This window comes from Talpa europaea, assembly GCF_964194135.1.
Source record: "Talpa europaea genome assembly, chromosome: 8".
Taxonomy (NCBI): domain Eukaryota; kingdom Metazoa; phylum Chordata; class Mammalia; order Eulipotyphla; family Talpidae; genus Talpa; species Talpa europaea.
Window position 1 is genome coordinate 119,786,296 of NC_140075.1, and position 19,448 is coordinate 119,805,743.

Here is a 19,448-nt window from a genome sequence, read left to right on the forward strand (position 1 = left end):
AGCCCCCTGCTTCAACCTCACGGCGACCTGTCCACCCGCTTGGGAGGCCACTGACGTGGCCTGTGTTGTCTCTGTTGTGGACGAGAGCGCGATTCGTTCCTCTGAAGGTGGCTCAGGGCGTGGAACGTCGAGTCATATTATGGGCGGAAATGTGGCCGCTTTGGAGCCTCCTGGTGGGAGGCACTTGAGCCGGCCTCCACCCTGGGATGGTGATGTTTGGGGGGTCAGCATCCCGTCCCCCCTTTTCAGAGCACAGGGGCTCTCTTTCCCCCTGTCAGCCAGTAGCCCCCTGCTCACGGCATTCTCTCCCCCGTGTGTCAGGGTCACTCCCTCAGCCTCCCTCCCACGCCGCCGCCTCAGTTTCCCATCTCCTGTGGGCATGCACGGTCACCTGCTTGCTGCAGTGTCTGCTCTCGGGGGACGGGAGGCTACAGCAAGGCGCGTCCAGGCTCTTCCAGGATCTGGTCCGTGAGCCTCAGTTTCCTTCTTGTGAGTGAGTCCAGGAAATCTCAACAGTGTGGGGAGGTGGAGGGACACGGGGTGGTGGGGGTGCACTGTGTGACTCCCTGAGCCCTGATGTCCTCTTCTGTGACACGGGGGTACTCATAGCTTCTGCCCCCTCAGGCGGGCAGGTTGCGGGAGGGGTCCATGTGTAGGAGCTGGTGCCCTGGGCTTGCTGAGCTCTCAGAGCTCCCGCCACTAGGACTCCTGGGATGGCCACCACTGTCCACCTAGCAGAGACCACAGCCCTGGCCAGCCCAGGGGCCTGGAAATTACAGACCCCTGCCCCCCAAAACACACAACCCCAGGCAGGATATGGCTGAGCAGCAAAGGAGAACCTCATCCCCGGTGTTCCTGTTCCTGATAGAGATGATGGTGACAGAGAGAGCACGTCCGGGGACCTGTGGCTCGCGGGTTTCAGCCACAAGGTGCCTTTCCCAGGAAGGGTCTTGGCTGGGACCCTGCGTTCTGTCCCCCCAGAGCTCACACACTCAGTGGCCCTCATGACCAAGGTGACCTCTGGATGACCTTCCAGCCCTGGTGTTCCTGGGATAGTTTTTCGTTGCAGTCTGTGCTCTAGCGGGAGGCCGGATATCTGATAAGGGCAGGACGTTTCCTCCTTTGTGAAGAGAACAATCCTTTGGGGAAAAGGGTGACAGACTTTGCTTTGCAGAGGCCCCAGGAAGAGAGGAGACAGGCCGGTGGTGGGGAAGGACCGGGAGACCTGCGCAGCAGCACCCAGGCCGCCTCCAGCCGGCGGGCACGGGACTGGCAGGCACGGGGCTGCCGGCCCCGACCTGGTCTCTCCCCGCTCACCTGCGAGACTCAAGTTCAGGTCCAGATGAGTCAGACAGACGTGTGGCCCTGATCTTGCCTGTTTTCAGAATCCTGGGTTAATAGTTGTTCGAGGGCATTGACAGACGGGGCCTTGGCTTGGGTGGGAGAGGCACAAGGATGATGGGCCCAGAGGGAACCTGCCCCTCTCAGAGGGACCCGTGACCAGGGCCAGCGCTGGCCAAGCCGGCTTTTCTACATTTCGATGTGAGCAGGGACAATTAGATGCTTTGCGTCAGGAGGAGCGCAGCCCCCACGGGCCTTCCCCAAAGTGGTGTTCAGGTCCCTGGGGGAAGTGGTTCGGGCTGCGCGGGTCAAGGAAGATGGGATTCTGAGAGGTTCTGGCAGCCTTAAAGCCTTCCACCCACGCCTCCCCCCGGCTGCAAAGACGTCTGGGAGCTGAGCGCTGTTTGCTTTTCTGGCTGCCCTGGTGGACAGGCTGGAGGGTGTGGGCCTGGGGCTTATTGCAGAGCTCCAAAGCTGTTGTCATAGAAACATCTCCCCCAGCGGTTTTTTTTTTTTTTTTTAATACTGGCCTCCAGAGAGTTTGGCTGGAGAATCATTGGGATGGTTCAGTTGTTTGTTGGTGCCAGGTTCCCGTGCAACCAGCAGCCCGGAGCAGGGAAACTGAGGCAAGGAGCAGTTATGTCACCCGCTCAGCCCCAGCTGTCAGAGAGCGCACCTGGGCAAAGGTCCCTCGGGGGCCCTGCCCACGTGGGTGAGTGGGGCTGCTGCTGGCACGGTGGGAGGGTCCCTGTCCTGTTGTTCAGGGGTCTCGAGCTGCTTCCTCGGGAGCAACAAGACCCTTCTCACGATGGCATCCAGACCCCCCAGGGGCGGAGGGTGGTCCTCTTTCTGCTGCCCCTGCCAGCCCCAGGATCGCCCAGAAGGCTTGTGACTGTGTTCGGGGGCATGTGGCGTTTTCCCTGCAGCTCCAAGATGGAGGTTTGAATCTGAACTGTCACCCCACCCGCCTCCCCCAGCCCATTGTGACTGGCTGGAAGGACATTAATTGTCCCCCTCGTGGTCACTGGCTCCCAGTTTGAGCTCAGAAACAGCTTCCTGCTCTGTGGCACTTTCTGCTATGCACTGTCTACGTGGACTCCCAGCTGCGGGGGCAGAGCCGTGCGGAAACCAGGCGCTGCCCTCACAGCCCCAGAGTGATCCAGAGTGATGAGTTAGGCCGGACTCTGGACCTCTCACTGCATGTCCCAGCTTAATCTGAGCCACACCCTCTCCTTGTCATAACAAAGACTCATCTCCAGGTGAGGACCCATTAAGCCTGCTCAGTCTGGCAGCTGCCTCCCTCCTTGGCTGCTTCTTGCCCCATCTGCCCCTTCCTTACCTCACTGGCCCCCGCCCCCCAAAGCAGCTGCTCAGGCTTTGAGTGTGCCCACTTCAGTGTCTTTGTACAAGCTGTCCCCATGCTTGGAATTCCGTCCCCACCCTTGGCTCTCAGTCCAGATGTGTCTTTCTCAGGGATATTCCCTGAAGGGACAGGACATGTCCCCCATCTAGTGCTCATAATCCTGTGTTTTTCCTTCACTCCACTTGTGGGGTTTGGCTCTACAGTGGGCAGGGCTGTCAGCCTCACGCTCTCCATTGCTGCACGCGGTGCCTGGTGCAGAGGACTCGTGCCTGTGTGCTTGTGAAGCGGAGGAACGTCTTGCTGGCCTCGTGCAGGGTGCCCTGCTGGGTCAGCGGAGGGAGTGAGCAGCTCCAGTGGGCAGTGGGCACAGGACACGAGGAGGGAGCGACCAGGAGGGTTCGTGGGCAGGTAGCACGGCCTGTGGGTGCACATGGAAAGCCTCCAGGCTTTGGGAATAGTTGGAGGCTGGAGAAGGGGGCTCTTTCCTGCCAGGCCGTGGAGCTTGGACTTCATCCTAGGCCAGGGGTGAGGAATCATAAGATAAGGCCCTGCTGGAGGCGGGGGGGGGGGGGGGGGGAGAGTTATCAGTGCAAGATGAACTCTGAGCAGGGAGGGCACCAGAATGTCTGGGACTTGGAGGTTTCTGACATGAAGTGAGTGCTCATGGAGGTTCCTTGGGGCCCCATCCTCACCCCGGTGCCCCAGTGACAGGACCACACCCCATTCACCTCTCAGGTGCCTGTCCGCTGCGCATAGGAAAGGAGCTAGGATGTGAACTCTGTCTCCATTGTGAGTGCAGAGCACATACCTTACCCAGGGGTCCTTTACCAGTGTTCCTGAAAGGAGACTGTGTCGAATCGACCTTCAGCAGCTCGCCTCCCGCCCTCCACGCAGTTAATCGTGACACAACTCATAGACCGCGTGGTTCGCTGATTTTAGTGCTTTGTCGTGTACTTACAGAGGCCTGTAACCACATTCAAGTTTAGGACAGTTTCTTCGCCCCCACCCTGTCCTGAGCACCCACCATTTTCGTCTCTGTGGGGTTCCCTGTTCAGGGCTTCATGTGAATGAGATCTGGTAATAGGCGATCTTCGCGTCTGCCTTCTTCCCGCTAGCGTGTTTTCCAGCTTTGTGTTGCGGTGTGAATTGGGGCTTCATTCCTTTTTATGGCTGCGTAGTATTCTACTGTAGGCATGGACTGCATGGAGGGTGTCCTCAGCACCAGCTGATGGACCTTTGGCTTGTTCTGGCCTTTGGCCATTGTAAATGGTGCTGCTCGACACTCGCCTGTGTGCTGTTGTGTCCACTCGTGTTTTCATTTCCCCTGGTTGTGCACCTGAAGTGGATTGTTTGGTCCGTGGTTGGTGGAAGACCCTTAGGCTGTTCTCCCTGGTGGCTGCATCATTTCCCATGCCCACCTGCAGCGCATAAAGGCTCCCGTCTCTCCTCATGCTCGCTGAAGCTGACTGACTGATCTTAGCCATCCTGGCGGGTGCAGAAGGGCTCCTTGTGGTTTTGATTGGTTTCCCCGGCAGCTCACCATGTCAGGCCTCTTCCTGTGCCTAGTGTGCGCTTGCGCGTAGTCAAGGAAGGAGCCTACCTTTTAGTTCATGTGCAGTGTCTGGAGCCCGCAGACGTGCCTTTGGACTCCCGAGCCCCAGCGCAGAGTGGTCAGGAGTGCCATGCTGGAGCCCGGGCCTGGCTTCAGAGCTGTCCGCCACTTCTTCCTGCTAGCCTCGGGCTTGCCTTCTGTCTTCCCTGCAGGTCAGGCCCCTCATCTACAACCCCAGGACGCCTTAGAGTCTCGCTCTGTGCGGGCCCCAGAGTATGTTAGCACATGGGGAGCATTGCACCCAGGCGTGATGACCTTGGGTTGCAAGGTAGCCTCTGCTGGGGACTGGACAGGGGGTGCGGGGCCAGGGGCGGGCAGGACCTGCGTGGGGCCCTAGCCGTATGGCTGTGGAGCATCCCTTGGCAGGGTGGCTCTCAAGGCCCACCCTGCCCGGTCTGTTGGGGTCCATGTGTGCGGTGGTTCTGGGGGTTGCTTATAGCTCTGTAGTGCATCGGGGACCCAGGTGACGGGGCTGCTGCTGGCAGGTGATCGAGAGGCAGGTGCGCTCCGGAGGCCCGCCTGGCTCACGGTCTCTACCCCAGGGGCCTCACCAATCTTCCAGCCATGACTTTGGAGGGTGGGGGCAGGAACCACCTGCAGACCAGGGAGCTGAATCTGGTGAGCCGTGACGCAGCCTCATCGTGCCCTGCTCCTTCTTCCCGAAGAGTAAGAGGGAGTCCAGCCACATGGCAGGCTTCTTGTGAGGATGAAGCCAGTGAATGCGCTTGATGCTGCAGAACCAATGCGGGGGGCGGGGGGCGGGGGGTGAGGCCCTCAGCACACACGCAGCCCAGGCCTGGCCGGAGAGCCACTCAGTCGCGCTGGCATGCCGTCGTCGTCGTCACCGTGACAGTCCCACTTAGGCCGTCTCCGTCCACTGTCAGCCCTGATGCCCGGTGCTCAGTCACAGCTGCAGTCCTTGGATGAGGCCGTGCTTGTGAAGGTGTTTTCTAATGGGGATGTGAGCTCCATGGCAGGGGAAATGGGGGCTGATCTTAGCCTCAGAGGCAGGGCGTGGGGTGGGGGGACACGGGGGCTCTGCCTGGCTCCACCCCTCCCCAGCAGACACACTGGCCTCAGTCGCCCTGCCTGCTGCATGGGGACCTTGCAGATGAGATGACGCATTGAGAGCAGCTGTGTCCCCCCAAAGGGTGGTTGCTGGGACCAGCGGCCATCACCTCTGGGACCACAGCTCTGCTCTCCTCCCAGAAATGGTCCCACAGCTGCCTGCACTCCAGCGCTGTCAGCCGTAGACATAGTGGAGCAGCTGCCTGCGCCTGCTCGGGCTGGGCACTGCCCACTCTGGGGAGGGCGTGGAAGTAGAAGAGAAAGCGTTCTTGTTGCTCTGGGTCTGCTCATCTGATTTAGTTTCTGTGCATCTGGGGGCCTGAGCTTGGTGGTGTGTGGGCTTCCTGGCTGGCGGGTCATAACAGGGGGCCTGGGTGCCCACAAAGGGTTTGGGTGTCGTCAGGGGCCTCAGGGGTGGCCCCTGCTCCGCAGGCACCTCCCAGTGGGCCCTCTCTGCTTGGGGTACTCCACCTCGCCTGGCTTATTTGCTCCTTCCATCAATTCCTGGGGAGATGGAATCACTTCCCCACTTTTGGTGGAGGTAACCGAGGCCCAAGAAGTTCGGTTGTTGCCTGGGGACCGTTAGTCTGTGGCAGAGCTGGGATCCAGAGTGTGCCCTTGCTGACGCGAGGCGGGAGACAGCAGCTCGTGGTCCTCAGGGTGAGGGGGCATGTGAGGGCCAGTGAGTCAGGGTCAACTGAGGAAGGAGTCACCGACCGGGATTGCCTCTGGCCCGGCTGGTGCCACATGATGATCAAGCATTGGTCAAGGGAGGCAGGACAGAGCGTATCTGGTGGCCCTGACCCCAGAGACTGATCCTGTCCTGGGGTGACTGGGAGGTCAGCCCTCTCCGACTGCTCCCGGGGTGCATCGGGGCCACACAATCTGCCCATTGTGCTCCAGGCCGGGCCAGGCGGGCAGTGGCTGTGAATCGCTCTTTCTGTGCTGGGGAGGCTGGTGCCATGTGGTGTCATTAGCCATCTGCAGGGCTCTTCCCATGTGGACAGGAAGGCCGACCCCCCAGCTGACCCACGACTTTTTGACCCTGTTAGTAGCCCTGAGCAGAGCTGGACTTGGTACGGTGCTGGGCGGTGCCGTGGGTGGCAACGGCTGCCGGAAGCCTGAGCTGCAACCCGGCTCGCTGGCCGGCCGCGTCCCGGTGTGCAGCGCGGGCTGGGAGGCGCATGGGCCGGTGGAAATGTTACCCTTTGTTGGTAACTTCTCCCCAGAGGTGTGGAAGGAGCTTGCGTGCACATTACTTTGGGTTGCTTGGTTCAACGCTGTTGACATGTTGGGCCAGATAATTCTGTCTATGTGTGGGGGGGCGGGGTGCAGACCTGTGGGTTGTAGGGTGTCTGGCAGAACCTTGGCCTCAACCCAGTGGGTGCCAGTAGCACTGCCCCCTCCCCCCATGTGGTCCCAGGCGTCGCTGAGTGTTTGGTGGTGGAGGGGGCAGTAAGTTAACCCCAGTCGAGATGCCTTGCCTTTCTCCGCACTTCAGTGGGTCAGTGTGGGCACCTGCGTTCTGGCTGTGAGAACGTGTGCACACCTGGCGAGGCAGGCGGGTGCCTCCTCGGGGAGGCTTCAGCTTGTTCTGGGAACCCAGTGAGACTCTGGCTGAGGGACTGTGGGTGGGGTTGGGGTGGGTGCGGCTTGGAACCTGGGACGCTGCCCCAGGGAAGGTGCCCACTGGCTCCCCCGAGTCTGTGCTTGGAGAAGGGGTTGGCATTCTGCTCAAAGAAGCGTCTTCTGGCCTCCCTGAGTGCTCCTGGGGTGTAGTCACTAGCTTAGGAGGGAGGGAGCTGCTGGTTAGGGAGTGACAGCACTTTGTGAGCTGTCAGTGTGACCGCTGAGACCCCCTCCAGTTCCCACAGGGGTCGCTGAGTACATGCCAGCCCGTCCCCTCCCCCGCGTACTTTGGAGTAATGAGACGCCTTCCCCTTGCCAGCCCCCACCCTGCAGATTCTTGCCTGCTCCTGAGGCTGTGTGTGTGGCCTCCTCCTCTCTTTGCCCTGAAGACCTTGGTTGTACCATGGCGCTGTGACAGGGCAGGTGACATGCGTCAGGTGGGCAGCCTGTGCTGGCAGCTTGCCAGTCTCCATGAGATAGAGAATGCATCTTAGTTTGGTGCTGAAATCTGGGAGCAGAAAAGGAGCCATTGTTTTCAGCAGGGCCTTGGGAAAGAGCAGGAGGTATTTGCTGTCTCCAAAGAATAAAGTGTTGAGCTTCCTTCCAGACCTCTGTTCCACAGCATTCCGGGTTGTGCTTTGGCTGGAGGTACATTTTTCACTGTTGCCAACTCTCTGAGTGGTGGTTTCTCCCTATAGGGACCCCAGTTTCTCCCTGTTGTGCTCACTGCTGCGGGGGTGGGGGCTGATGAAGTTTGTGGGTAGCTTCCACCTTGGGGATGATGGTGCCTGTGGCTTCACCCGGGGTGACCGTGCAGTCAGACCTCCAGAGAATTGCTGTTTTTCTGGGTGCTCAGACCCACTCCACCCTCCACGGCTCTCTTAGCAGGCCCCTGCTTGGAAAGGGCTTCCCTCCATCCGTGGGTGGTGCGGGTTGCAGGGTGCATTCTGGAGGCTGGGGCCCGGGTGGTCCCACCTCGTCCTTTCTGAGCCCTCGTGTAACTGTCACCAGCAGGGGTGGCGGGGGTGGGGATTGTTGCTGGTTTTCTGGGCCAAGGGCACTTCCTCTGCCTCCGTGGGTGCCGGTATCTCTCCCACCCCAGCCCAGTCCGGGACCCGAACATCTCCCATCTGCTCCGGAGTGTGATTCGGGCAGATCCTGCGGCAGTGGCTGCGCCGTCTCTGCTCGGTGCTCCCCTGGGACTGACCCACTTCAGCCGGAGGTAACGCGAGCCTGTGGCATGAGCTCGAGCATGGTCTCCACCTGCTGCCCAGTCGGCTGGATCCTTCCTGTCTTGGGGCGGTGGGGGGCGGCGGCCTTCGCAGGGGCGTCCTGTGTATGGGAACAACGGTGGCCTTCCCCCCTCCGCCCCGACACGAAGCCATTGTTTAGATTTTTGGTGATGATTTCTCACCAGGCCTCACTCTTTGAGGGCCACTTGGCATCTGTTTCATGGCCTCAGCAGCCTCCGCTTAGCCAGTTGTCTGCTGGTGGACACCTGGGACAGTCTGCTTGTGAGCGCGAACTGTCAGCGGTGATTGAATATCGTTGGACAGAGAGCTCTGTGCCCACGTGGGGAGTTCCGCGGGATAAATGCCCTGAAGAGAAGTGTGCTGACTCGGGGCATTCTGCATTTTGGCCATTCCCCAATTTCTTTCATTAAAGGCTGTACCAGTCACACCCCCACCCACCAAGTTGGTCCGTGTTCCACCACTTTTGGAGGTGTTGCTAGTCAGTTTAATTTGGCACAGAGTCAGGGAGTGTGGGAAGAGCCAGATTGTGCCAATCCCTTCCTCACCCTACTGTTTCAGCCCCTGGGCACCCAGGCCTCTGGGCAGAGCAGCGTGTGCCAGGCTCACATGCCCGTCTGGACCTTGGCCCCGGGTGATCTGCTCCTCTCCCGTGCATGTCATCCTCGCCTTTCTCCCTGCACTGATGCCGTCAGGGGCTGAGCCCTCCAGCCTGGCTCGTGGATTCAAATAATGGGTCTGAAGAACAAATTGGCCAAGGGGCAAATTATACTGTAATTTCCTCTCCCCAGCTCTGCCAAGTCAAAGAGATGAGATGGTGCCAAAGGTCAGGTGGCATCTCGGTCCTTCCGCAGCCACAAAGTCCAGGGCCTCCCGAAGGCCAGCACTGTGTGGGACGCGTGGCCCAGGCCTCGTCCCGGGCGCACCGCGAGCCTTGTCACTGCGGCACTCGGGGCCGGGTTGCTGCCCAGCTCAGGACCCTGTTGCTTTAGGAGCAAGTCCAGGCTCCTTGGCTGGTCTCTCTCCAGCTGTCCATCCTGCCCTCTGCCTAACCTCCCCTGTGGCGTCTGCCCCGCCTCGCTGGCTCTCTACCCCACGCTGTTGCTTTTGTTGTTCCTTCCACTTGGGGTGCTTTTTCTCCCCACGGCCCGTGCCTGTGACCTTTGTGGCTCATCCTCACTGGCCTCCAAGACCCCTCTCTCCTCTACCTTTCCCACCCTCCCCCTGTGCATCCCCATAGGACAACACTTCCCCGTTTTCTTACCATCCACGCCCCACGTCTTTCCCCGATGAGGAGTCCCCGGTGAGCGTGGGCAGCATTTGGCTTCTCTCGAGCTGAAGAGGTGACTCCCCCCAACACACACATGCACAGACAGCCTCCCAACACACACACGCTCACACACCCCCGCGGGGGCTCTCACTCTTCCTGGGCTCATGCTGTCTGAGAGGCCTCAGGCTGAGCGCTCAGACGCTAGTGATCTCTCTGGAATACAAATGAGGGTTGATTAAGACCCAGGTTTCAGCTGAGGGGGGAACTTAGCTCTCCCAAGGAGCCATTGCAGGGAAGTTGTTACCCACCAGCAGGTTGTTACCTGCCCGAGCGGGTGAACGGGCGTCTGTCCTGACACAGAGCGCTGTCCGTCTGTCCCTCACCTGCCTTCCTGCTCACTCTCCCCCCAGGTGATGGGCAGGTTTCATTGTCCTGCAAGATGAGCTTGGCCGCCACAGTGGCTCCCCGGTGTGGACGTGGTGGGTTATTCTGATGCTCGTTTTATAGATGAGAAAATGGACGTAAAGTAGCTTCAGTGACTGTCAGAGGACGCATGATGTTGGTGGCAGTTCTAGGATTTGACCCACATTTCTTGACTCTCCCTTTGCCTTAACTTTCGCAATGCTGGAGGCTCTCGTACTGGGCTTGGGACTCGCCTGGTGTGGCTGGGCTGGAAGGGGCGACCTGCAGGTGACTAGAAAGCAGCAGTTGCTGCTGACCGTCTAGGCCTGGGGCACAGTCGACCACTGTACAATCCGTGGTCGACTCTGAGACCTGCACCCGCGAGGCTGCCCTTGGTGTCTACTGGATGCCGATGCGGCCTCAGTTGACTCCTGGGAGCCTGCCTACACCCAAGCTACACGAATCTCCCCCACAGTCCTATGCCAGTCCTAGCGACCCTTCAGACCCTCAGCCTGTTCTTGGAGAGCAGCATTTAGCTAGGGTTGGCTGCCGAGCATGTCCTGTTAGCTCACGGTACCTGGGCCTACTATGGATTCCGAGGACAATGGAGCGTGTGGTCATCTCTAAGCTGTAGGAAAAGCCGGGTATTCTGGGTGGTGCCTGGGGAGCCTGTGGCCCTGACCGTGGTTATTTCATGTCCATCCGCAGTGGATTTCAAGGCAGCAGTAGTCCTCCCAAAGGCCTCTGCTCACTGTGGCCCACTGCCTTACCCTCAAGTGGAGCTGACCCCCAGGGACGGGTTCTGCTTTCTTGGAGGCAATATGTGTCTCCAAGGGTGTGATTATGCGTGACACCCGGTCTTCTGTTGGCCTCCCTCTGTGGGACTCCTTACTTGAGGCGCTCTTGTGCCTCCAGCAAAGGCCTGCTCGGGGGCTGCCGAGGGCCCTGCACGTGACCTCACAGATGCCGAGGTGGACCCTGGCATCGGTCATGTCCTTTGTTTGCTCAGAGTTGGGCTCAGATGCAGAAATGCAGGGCCAGGGTTGTGTGTGTGTGTGTGTGTGTGTGTGTGTGTGTTGGGGGGGGCGTTGGAGAAGAGTGAACCAGGGTGTGGGGTGGGGAGGAGCAGATGGGCCTGAAGTCTCGGCTCTGCCACCTGACTGTGTGACCTTGGGCTAGTTTGCTCCTCTTTTTGAAGGGACTGGCTGAACTGGGGGACCCTGGGGTCTTGCCAGGTCTGACCATCTGTGACTGCGACCTGGGAAAGGGCATTGCAGACCCTCCCTGCCTCTCTTTCCTGGGGGCTTTGCCTTGTGCCGCCTGGTCTAGGCCGGAGCCCCCAGGGGAACAGGCGAGGTTTGCGGAACCTGAGAAGGGTGTACTTTTCTCTTTTTAATATAAATTTTAAAAGAATGCCCCTGCAGAGCCTTGGCCCTGGCAGGAATCGAGGTCCTTTTCATTTAGCCAGGTGTTCCTTCGGTGCCTGGAGCCACACGGGCCCTGGAGACACAGAGGGCCCTGGAGCCACACGGCCTGGGGGCAGGTCCCATCTTGGCCGCCCTTAACTGCAGGAGTGTGGGCAAGGCTCGGGGGTATTCCGAGTCTCAGTGTCCCTAGTATCTGTCCCCTGGGACCTACTGCGTAGTGTTACTGAGGAATAAACATGTCAGTTCCTATAAACTATGTAATATTGTACTGTACTTGGTGAGTGTTTGGGAAAAATTAGCTGCTGTCATCGCCATTATTGTAATTATTAATAGTAACAGCATCCTAGAATCTTGCCAGGACCCCCATCATGGTATCAGGACCTTAGGAATTAGAAGCTTCCTGGCTTCTGCCTACCACTTGGGGTAGAAGGAGTGAATTTAAAGGCCAGCCTTTGTGCCTCAGCTGGAAGGCCTGGCTTGGGCCAGGTTCTCAGGAAGAGCAGGGGTGAGATTCTGGTGAGTAAGCCAAGGTCACCTCCTTTTCCATCGAGGCCCCTGGGAGTGATGTTCACGGCCGCAGAAGCCACTGCAGTTCTTGCCCAGCACTTGCTGGGTGGCTGAGTGTTACCTGGAGCACGCACAGCCTGACCGCTGGATCCGTGGCCTCACCTGAGTGCTGACACTTGTCTGCTGCAGAACCAGGTGATGGCCAGGATTCTGAGGTCCTGCTGGGGTTACCGTCCCCTGTGCTGGCTGCCTTACCCGTGCCCTCGGCTGGGGTGGGCAGGTGGGGCAGACATGATGGAGTTGTGCCCCATTTTCCATCCTCAGTTTACTCCGCCTAGCAGGCCACACTGTGGGCGGCACTGGCACTAACTAGGACCTTGCTGTCTAGTCGGTTCTTGCTCGCTTTCTTTTTAATCGAGATGGAACACACACATAGGAGAGCGTCCATGTGCAATGTGCTGAATTTTCACAAACCAGAGACCCCATGTCCTCAGTGCTCCATTGAGCGGCAGGCAGTGCTGCTCCCCAGAGGTTACTCACAGGCTCCCTGCCCTGCCTTTCCCCGCCCCACCCCACCCCACCACTTCCTGCCCTTCCTCCCACTGGGCACTGCCTGGCACCCTGCCCGCCCCATGCCTCTTTTTCTTTTTTCTTCCTCTCTCAGCAGCCCCGACCTCCCCAGCATCTGTACCTCCTTCCTAAGCATAAGCACATGCCCAGCGACCTCAGTGGGCTCTGCGTTCCTTTCCAATGCTGCATGACAAGCCACCACAAACGTAGCAACTTAAAAGGACGTAGTTTGCCATCCTATCCGCCAGACGTAGCCTAGCAGGGCTTTCTGCTTCACAGACCTCCAGCCGCAGCCAGGTCCTGGCCAGAGCTGTGGTCTCATCAGAGGTGTGACTGGGGAAGGCTCTGTGTCCCTCGGGTGGCAGCAGAATCCACGCCCTTATTGCTGTAGTGACGGGTTTCATTTTTCTTGCTGGAGGCTTCCCAGCATGGCTGCCTCCCTGGCAGGAGACTCTGCTCCTTCTGCGGAGGCCTGGGCCACTCCCATCTTCTCAGCCTCGGGCCCAGGTCCTCGCTCCTGTTCTAGGCCCGCCCGTGGACTGGTGCACAGTTGCAGACGGAGGCTGGCGCCGGTCTCAGGGTCACAAGTGGGGAAGGCGGGATTTGACCCAGGTCTGCTGGCCTCCAGCTGCTTGTCACCTCCACACAGCGGGCCCTCTTTATAGGGGAGAAAGCCGAGGCCAGCGGGGAGAAGGGGCTTCCAGCTTGTGTGTGCTGCCCCTTCCTCCGGGCCAGCTCCTCCTCCCCCAGGGCGTTCCATGGCTCCTCGCTCCTCGGCCTTCAGACCTGGCACAGCAGTTAGAGGGCGGTGCAGAGGGGGCTCTCAGCACACAGCACAGGGGGCAGCTTCGAAGCCTGCAAGGGAGGGAGCGGGAGGCCGCAGGGGAGCATGTGAGAGGGGAGCCCATCCGGTCCTCACCCAGCGCCCCAGCTCTGAGCTGGGCGTCCTCAACTCACAAAAGGCCCCAATGTTGATCTCCACTTCATTATGCTTTTCCTGCCTGCGTTTTTGGCGTTGCAGCCAAGAAACCACTGTGTGATCCAAGGTCGTGTAGATTTATGCCAGGATTTTCTTCTAAGGGTTTTATAGTTTTCTCTCTGACCTCACAGGGCTTTTATATGCAAAGAAATGGCACCTGAAACCCGCCTTATGCAGTGAGTCCCGGGCAAGGGGCAGTTGCTGTCATTTTGGAATGTTATCAATCGCGATTATTTTGATTACCCTCTTCACCATAATTTACTATTCCCTGGTGTTTCCCATCTGGGTTGCTGCTGCTTGCTCCTTCCTGAAAGATGGTGTTGGGGTTTAAATTCATTTTTGGCGCAACTGGGGGTCTGCCAGGCTGTAAAAAGGCAGGACCTGGTTACTCTCCTGTCCCCCCAGTTTCCCCCAAAACTTTTTGTTATGAAAAAGTTAAACATGCTTGAGAATGCTGCAGTGCCCTTCCGCGGCCCCACCAGCAACTTCACCAAGCAGCTCACAACTCCTCTCATTTCACCCAGGCCTCAGCTGTTCACCCCTCTGCACCTGGTTATAGTGAAGCAAACCCTGGACATACTTATCTATAAATCACCACTTTACAAAGGGACCCGCGGTGGCTGGGGGGGTGACTAGGGGCCTCATTACCTCTTGAGAGTCCAGGGTGGGTGCTATGAGAGGGCGCCTCCCCTGCTTCCCTGCAGGAGCAGGCCGGTGGATGGTCTTGGGCACAGGGGCTCTGTCAGGGCCTGTGCCATCCACGGGGCACCCCCTGGAGCCTGGGCTGCCGGGGCCTGTGTCCTGCTTGGGCCGGCCAGGAGGAGCTTGGAGACCTCGGCCAGGTTTGGCCCGAGAGTCCGTGTGCTGTGGCTCCAAGATTTTTCTTTGCTTTTTATGTTTTTCAGCTCTTTTCATTTCCTCATTTCCTTGTTGCCCACCGAGCCCCCCAAGGTAGATTTTATTCAGAATGTTCGTTTTGCGCATGAGGGAGCAGGACATGGACTGGCAGAGCTCGGATTTGAACTCGAGATCTCTGCCTGCCTTTTCTGTCTGTTTCACTCCCTGCGCATGTCCTGTCTGTAAGTGGACCTGCAGAGGAAACGTATCTCTTTGTGTTCATCTGTTACGTTTGGGGTGTTCATCTCGGCCCCTCATTTGGCTCAGATGCTCGGTGGGGAAACCTCACCCCCAGCCCCACAGAGGGCCCAGGGCCTGTCTTGACATCATCCTCCCCTGGGGCCGGCGGCCATCTGGCCAGGCTCTGCCCCTTTGTCCCGTCTAACAACAGTCTGCATCCTCCCACCCTCCCCCGGCCCTGCCCCCCTGGCTCTGTGTTTCCTTCCCCCCGTTTCAGTCTGGGAAGCGGGGTTTCCCCTGGTTAATGGCCAGGGTCCCTCTCTAGGTGTTCGGCAGCAGATCCTCTAGAGGAACCGTGCTCCCCACCTGCCATGGAGATGGGCTGGGCCTTTCTCCCTCGGAGCGGTGATAAAATGGTCCAGGGCACTCGCCCTTCCAGCGATTTGTTTGGTAATTCTAAGAGACTTGTGAAAAATGCATGAGGCCTGCGGTACAATAGATAAGCTGAAAGGCTTGGAAGAAAATCCACTTGTGGGTAGCGGGGTGATTGGAAAACCTCTTTCTTTACCCTCTCTGTCCTTGTCCCCAAAGAGATCGTATTTAGGAATAATTCTCCTGTTAATACGGGGGCTTTCATCCCGGGTCAAAAGCTTGTTGGCGCCTGCTTGTCAGATATTTTCCCCTTTGGTTTCTTCTAGCGGTTTCGCTCATGGAGCTGGCTTAAATTCATGTCTTAATGACTCTGAGTTCTCTCTTGAAAGGTCACTGCCCTCCTGCATACAAGTGGAATCAGACCCGGCTTTGTGTTACTGGGCGACCAGGCGGCGCTCTGTCACGAACGGATGGGTGGTGGCAACCGGGGTGTTTTGGGGGCAAAGGAGGAGCATGTCCGTGTTTCAGGAGACTCAGCTGTTGGGGAGAGTCAGGTCGAGCCAGCCCGTCAGACATGCGTCTCTGATCTACCTCCTTTTTGAAGGGGGCATTTCCCCAGGGGCTGTCCATCCCGGTCTGGAGCAGCCCCGCACATGCGGCCATGAGTTTGGTCTCTGCAAATGCTGGTCCATGGATGAGGAAAGCAAGGTGCAGAGAAGCCCAGGGGGTTGCCCAAGGCGACACCTTGATGGGGAGCCTGCAAAGGAGAGGTGCTGGCCCTCAGGGGAGGCCGAGGCAGGAGTTCGGGCTGGGGGGATCTGGGCTGCTGCTTGACCTGAGCGCGGCTCTGGATAAACCTCCCTTAAGGACGCCTCTCAGCTTGTCCCCATGTCCCCTGTGGGTGGCAAACATGGCTCTCCCATATCAGCTGCCCATTCATTCTCCCAGGGCAGCCTCCAGTCCCTGAGCCGACTCGCTGACAGCCCTGTCTCGGGAGGAGGGAGAGGGAGGAGGGAGGAGGTTTAGGTCCAAAGAATGTGTGTCGGGAGAGAATCTCTGAGGGGTGAGAGCCCGCAGCCCCCTCGGAGCTCATGGGAGTGAGAACAAGAGCCCCCCCCCCCCCAAAGTGTGTACTGACCAGCCTTAGGGGTGGAGAACTTTTTTTAAACGTTCAGAGAAAGACACAAATGTGCCCAGAACCAGATACTCTGGCATAAAATTCAAGGGAAGCAGGTTTCGGAGAAGTAGATACAATCTCTGGCTTTTGTGTTAAGAGCTCTTAAAAATGATTAGTAGGAACCAAAATAGGCTCACTGAAAAAAAGAAAAATTCCAAGTGGAGCTTTCTTTTTGTTGATAAGATTTACTAGAAAAGAGGCATTATGGCTTTTTTCTCCCTGGCCTTTGCTGACCTCGCAGAAGATCGGGTGGGTGGGCGGGAGGGTGGCGCGGAGGGTGTGTTCAGTCCCTGGGGCCGAGGCAGCAAAGCACCAGGAGGGGTAACTTAACAACAACAGAAATTTATTCTCTCACAGTTAAGTCATGAGGCTGGAGTCTAAAGTCTAGGTGTCGTAGGGCTGGTGTCTCCCCAGGACCCTTGCGCTGTAGCTGCTTCCCTGCCGTCGCTGTCTGTCCTCTCAGGACCTCCTCGACCCTTGAAGACACCAGCTAATGGATTGGGGTCCATCCTAACCCGGAGGGACCTCATTTTGACATGAGCCCATCTGTAAAGACTGTTGCCAGGAATATAGGGGAACCAAGTAAGGGATCGGGGTGGGGGGGGATATAATAATAAAAAACAACGAAATTAACAGGCAACTATAAATCAGAGACACTTTGCGGGGGTGGAACAGGAGAAGTTCAAAACAGGGGCTGGAAGAGCACAAGGGACTATAGTGATGGTGCAGGGATGACTTGGCGGTGAAAATTCTAGGGGGATTACACCTGAGAGGAGAAAGCACACACTGTACAAAAATGAGCAATGATGTAAATATATATAAATAAATTATATTGAGGGGAAAAAAAAGACTGTTGTCAGGTTTCCTCTGGGGATGGAGTGTTCCAGGCCCTCCCGCTGGTCCCAACTCAGCTAGAATTGCTGGCCTGGTTTAGTCAGCAGAAAGATTCTTAGAATCTTTCAACTCTAACATATCACTCTATTATAGTCTTTCTAATTTTTGGTATAATATTGCTTTAATAATAACAAAAGAAGTTATATAAAATATGGAAGTCCTGATTCTGCTACTGTGAAATTCTCAATTTTTACAGTTAGTGTGATGACCCCTGCAGTCTTGCATCCCCCCTCGGTTGCTTTACCTGCAGAGCTGCTTGGGCCTGGGTCGAGGGTCGTAAATACAGACACCAGGGCCCAGCAGTGAGCGATAACAAGGGCTCCTCAGCCCTGCTCAGTTGCTGCCTCCCTGCCTGCTGCTCTGCCTGTGTCCGGTCCCCTGATTCAGCATTATAGGCCTCTGAGAGATACCAAAGGCTCCAGAATTCTCTTTTTGTCTGTGTGAATCAACAGTGAACCCACCCGCCTGGGTGGTGGCACAACAGCCCCTTTCCTCTTTCCTAGAAACACTTCGCTGTCCTCTGGGAGCTCTGTGGCAGGAGGCAGGTTCTTGTTCCCTGAGTGTGTTAGTGTCGTTTACCCCAGAAGAGTGTAACTTCCTCAAAGGCTGATTGTGTCACAGTTGCTCTTGCATTTTCCGTGTGCTCACCGTGGGTATTGAACGAGCTCGTGCTGCAGAGAGCACTCAGGGCCGGGCTGCCATGGGGTGGGGCCTCCCCTCGGGCCTCTGACGAGCCCTCGTCAGCACAGGGTGCTGGGCCACGCGCCTCCAGCTCACCTGACACTTGGGACAGACTGGTTTCAGGTGAGGCTTCCCCAGGTGAGGCTTCCCCAGGTGAGGCTTCCCCAGGTGAGGGTTTGGTGCTCAAATGAGCTGTCCAGAGGCAGTTGCCCTCCTTTGCTTGGTTGGACTCCATTTTGTGTTTGGCTCTGTCAGGCGCCTCCTTCCGATCCCAGGCAGCTGCTCCCAGCGGCCCAGCCTCTGCCTCCCTTCTCCTCGGCTTGGGAGGTGGTGTGCTCCGCTCACATTTCCAGCAGGTGTCCCGAGGCTGCCCGGCCTTGGACCAGCGTGGGGCACCTGTCCTCTCCTGAGGACAGGCCAGTGGTGAGAACCACCTCCCGAGACCATGTGAGGCCCACGGAGACGTGGGGGCTGAGGAAGAAGTGGGTGGACTCGGGGAGGGCCCGGGGTAACTCCGGCCTATCTCCCTCGTCTCCCCCCTAACCGGAAGGCGTGTGTTTTCTCTTCAGGAATACATTGACGCCCACCCCGAGACTATCGTCCTGGACCCCCTTCCTGCCATCAGGACCCTGCTCGACCGCTCCAAGTCCTATGAGCTCATCCGGAAGATCGAGGCCTACATGAAAGGTGGGCCCGCGTGGGGTTCGGCATCTGGGGCGGCAAGGGAGGGGCTCACAGCTGGGACAGGAGGAGGGGTCTGGTCTTCCTGAGCCCCCAACGCAGGGAGCACTTGATGTCCCTGGGAAAGGGAAGGGCCTCTCCTCTTGCTGCGGTCAGCAGGGCTGCGGAATAGAAGCGCAGGCTGCTTTAGGGACAGTTTGTTTTGTTGTCTCGGGCCCGTGGAGAGGTGGTGGAGTGTTCCCCTAACACGAGGCTGTGTGTGTGTGAAGAGCTGAGGGCCAGGCGGGCGAGTGGAGTTACGTAACCGGGCAGAGAGAGAAACAGAGAAATAAAGGCCTGCATCAGCTGCGCGGAGATATGTGCCGCGGCCGGCCTCTCGGGGTGCCTGTTGTTTTTGCAGATGGGAGCCTCCCTCTTGGCTGCGGGCGCCTCTGCTGCCAGCTGCAGCCTCTTGTCCCTGAGGACTCATCCTCCCCACCTCCCTGGGCAGGGCAGCTCCGAAGGCCTTTGCAGGGTGTTTGATTATGTGAGAAGGGCTTGAAGGGAAGATTTGTGTTGACAGTAAGGGCCTCCTTCTCTCGCCTGGGCCAGGCGTGCCCTGCTGAGGGCTCTTGTTTAATCTCAAGGACAAGGGCTCTGCCGGGACCCGGCTCCTTGAGGTCATCTTAGGAGCTGGGCAGGAGAAGAGGCTCCTGCTCCCGCCACCAGACCATGAGTGTGGCCTTAAAGGGGTGGCCTTGGGTCTTGACCTGGATGGTGACTCGGCCCCTCATGTTGTTTGTGTGCTGATGGCACCGGGGTGGCTTGGTTGCGTGGTTTGGCCCCTGGGACCAGCAGCGACCTGTCTGCAGGGCACAAGTGCGGGGTGACAAGAGCGGCATCGACTGGGTATTGCCGTCACACTTTCTCTTTACCCTCTCCCCGGCAACTCACAAAAGAGGGCACAGTTAGTGTGGGGTGCTTATGCAGCACCTGCAGAGCATGGGGAACTTGGGGAGCCTCGTGCCATCAGGGACTTCGTTGGTGGGCGGTCTGGGAAGTGAGTTAGTGGGTAAGGAGAGGAGGGTCCATCTGAGACAGATCAGCATCTGACCTGGAGGCAGGTTCTGATGGCCATTACCTGGCTCCTGTTGTAGAGTGACCCCCAC

At 58.2% G+C, this 19,448-nt stretch overlaps 1 protein-coding gene across 1 annotated transcript in view; it reads left to right on the plus strand.

Moving 5' to 3' along the window:
- ITPK1 (inositol-tetrakisphosphate 1-kinase) overlaps positions 1–19,448 on the plus strand; it is a gene marked incomplete at its 5' end in the record, with an annotated part of 134,137 nt that overhangs the window by 83,100 nt on the left and 31,589 nt on the right. Inside the window, one exon of the mRNA XM_084241053.1 lies at positions 18,189–18,306. Within this exon, the coding sequence (XP_084097179.1) occupies positions 18,189–18,306 (118 nt within the window). The remainder of the gene's footprint in view (positions 1–18,188; positions 18,307–19,448) is intronic.